This window comes from Cariama cristata, unplaced genomic scaffold, assembly GCF_000690535.1.
Source record: "Cariama cristata isolate BGI_N322 unplaced genomic scaffold, ASM69053v1 scaffold7881, whole genome shotgun sequence".
Taxonomy (NCBI): domain Eukaryota; kingdom Metazoa; phylum Chordata; class Aves; order Cariamiformes; family Cariamidae; genus Cariama; species Cariama cristata.
In genome coordinates, this window is record NW_009600943.1 from 3,048 (window position 1) to 4,639 (window position 1,592).

A 1,592-nucleotide genomic window follows, 5' to 3' on the forward strand; every position below is an offset into this window, starting at 1 on the left:
TAGGAGAGTCATTCAGCTGCCTAAACATAGCCGTCAAGACATCATTTAATATTTTAGATTACCCAGGACAGCTGCATGGGGCTGTCAACTGTGCCTCAAATCCTGCAGGAGTCACACATGCTTCTGTATTGGAAGCCGGACACCAGATGGGGTACCATAAGACAACTAAAAGTGATGGAAGAAGCATCAAGTCCTTGAATATCTCCCCTGATTTAGGTCTATGTAATTAACTTCTAAATGTGTTAAACTACAGGAGATAACCAGCAGTTTTTCAGCCTCTTGCAATACAGTGTCCTTTTACCCTCTTCCCTTATAAATATGAGAGGTGGATTAACCACATTCTGAGTCTTCTGCTTGTTCTAGTCACTTTCCTCCAGCAAAGAGTTTTCTCCCTAGTATTTTTTTCAGGGCAGATCTCACCTCCTGGTTCCTAAGAGTGTAGATCAAGGGGTTCAGAGCTGGGGTGACAGCACTGTACATGAGAGACACTTGCATGTCCTTTTTAGGGGAGCTTCCTGAGGAGGGTGGTGTATAATTGAAGAGCACTGGTACGTACAACAGTGCCACAATGGTGAGGTGGGAGGCACAGGTGGAAAAGGGCTTCCATCTTCCTTCCTGGGACCGGACTTTCTGGAAGACGAAGGAGATGATGTAGAGGTAGGAGAGCAGTACGAGAGTCAAGGGGCCTAGAACAATAGATGTGGTGACAACATTGAGGAGGGTCATGTTGAGGCTGGTGCTACTGCAAGCCAAATTCAACAGTGGCTTGATGTCACAGAAGAAGTGATGAATGTGGTTGTGGCCACAGAAACGCAGTTGAGAGGTCATGACTGAGTGCATCATGGCGTGTACTAAACCAGTGGACCAGCTGGCCACGGCCAGCAGCAGACAAGTCCGTGGGTTCATGATAAGGGTGTAGCGCAAAGGGTTGCAAATGGCGACATAGCGGTCATAGGCCATGGTGGCCAGGAGCACAGCCTCAGTACTGCCCAGGAAGTGGAAGAAGTGGAGCTGGGCCAAGCACCCACCAAAAGAGATGGGCTGATGCCCAAAGAGAAAGCCAGTCAACATCTTGGGAACAGTGACTGTGGAGTAGAAAATATCCAGACAAGACAGGTTCCCCAGGAAGAAGTACATCGGTGTGTGTAGCTGGGGCTCAGATATCACCATGGTCACAATGGCACCGTTTCCCACAAGACTGGTCAAGTAGAGCAACAGAAAGGAGATGAAGAAAAAGTGCTGCAGCCCCTGGATATCGGTGAGGCCCAAAAGGATGAACTCACTGACCTCTGTCTGGTTCAGCATTGCTGGAACAATAAGAAGCAAAGGCAAAATGTCAAGGTTCCACAGTTGTGAGGAGTAACAGCACTACAAAACTTATTTGTTTCTGTGCTATTTTAGTACAAACAAATGCAGCAAAGAGCAAAATATAACCTATGTAACCAGACATAAAAGCTGCATAGAAACTCAAGAAATTAACATGGACAAAAAAGAACTTTAATGTAGTCTTCTACTTTCTGTCTAGGACAGAGTAAAATGTTACAGAGGGGAAAACATTAAAAACTTCCATCTATGTATAACAGTAGAATACA

At 45.8% G+C, this 1,592-nt stretch overlaps 1 protein-coding gene across 1 annotated transcript; it reads right to left on the bottom strand.

The window, feature by feature from the left end:
- Positions 1-363: 363 nt before the first annotated feature.
- On the bottom strand, positions 364-1,305 carry LOC104169331 (olfactory receptor 12D2-like). Its single transcript, XM_009710231.1, has one exon. It carries the CDS (start codon positions 1,303-1,305, stop codon positions 364-366), a length of 942 nt encoding a protein of 313 aa, XP_009708533.1.
- Between the last annotated feature and the right edge of the window lie 287 nt (positions 1,306-1,592).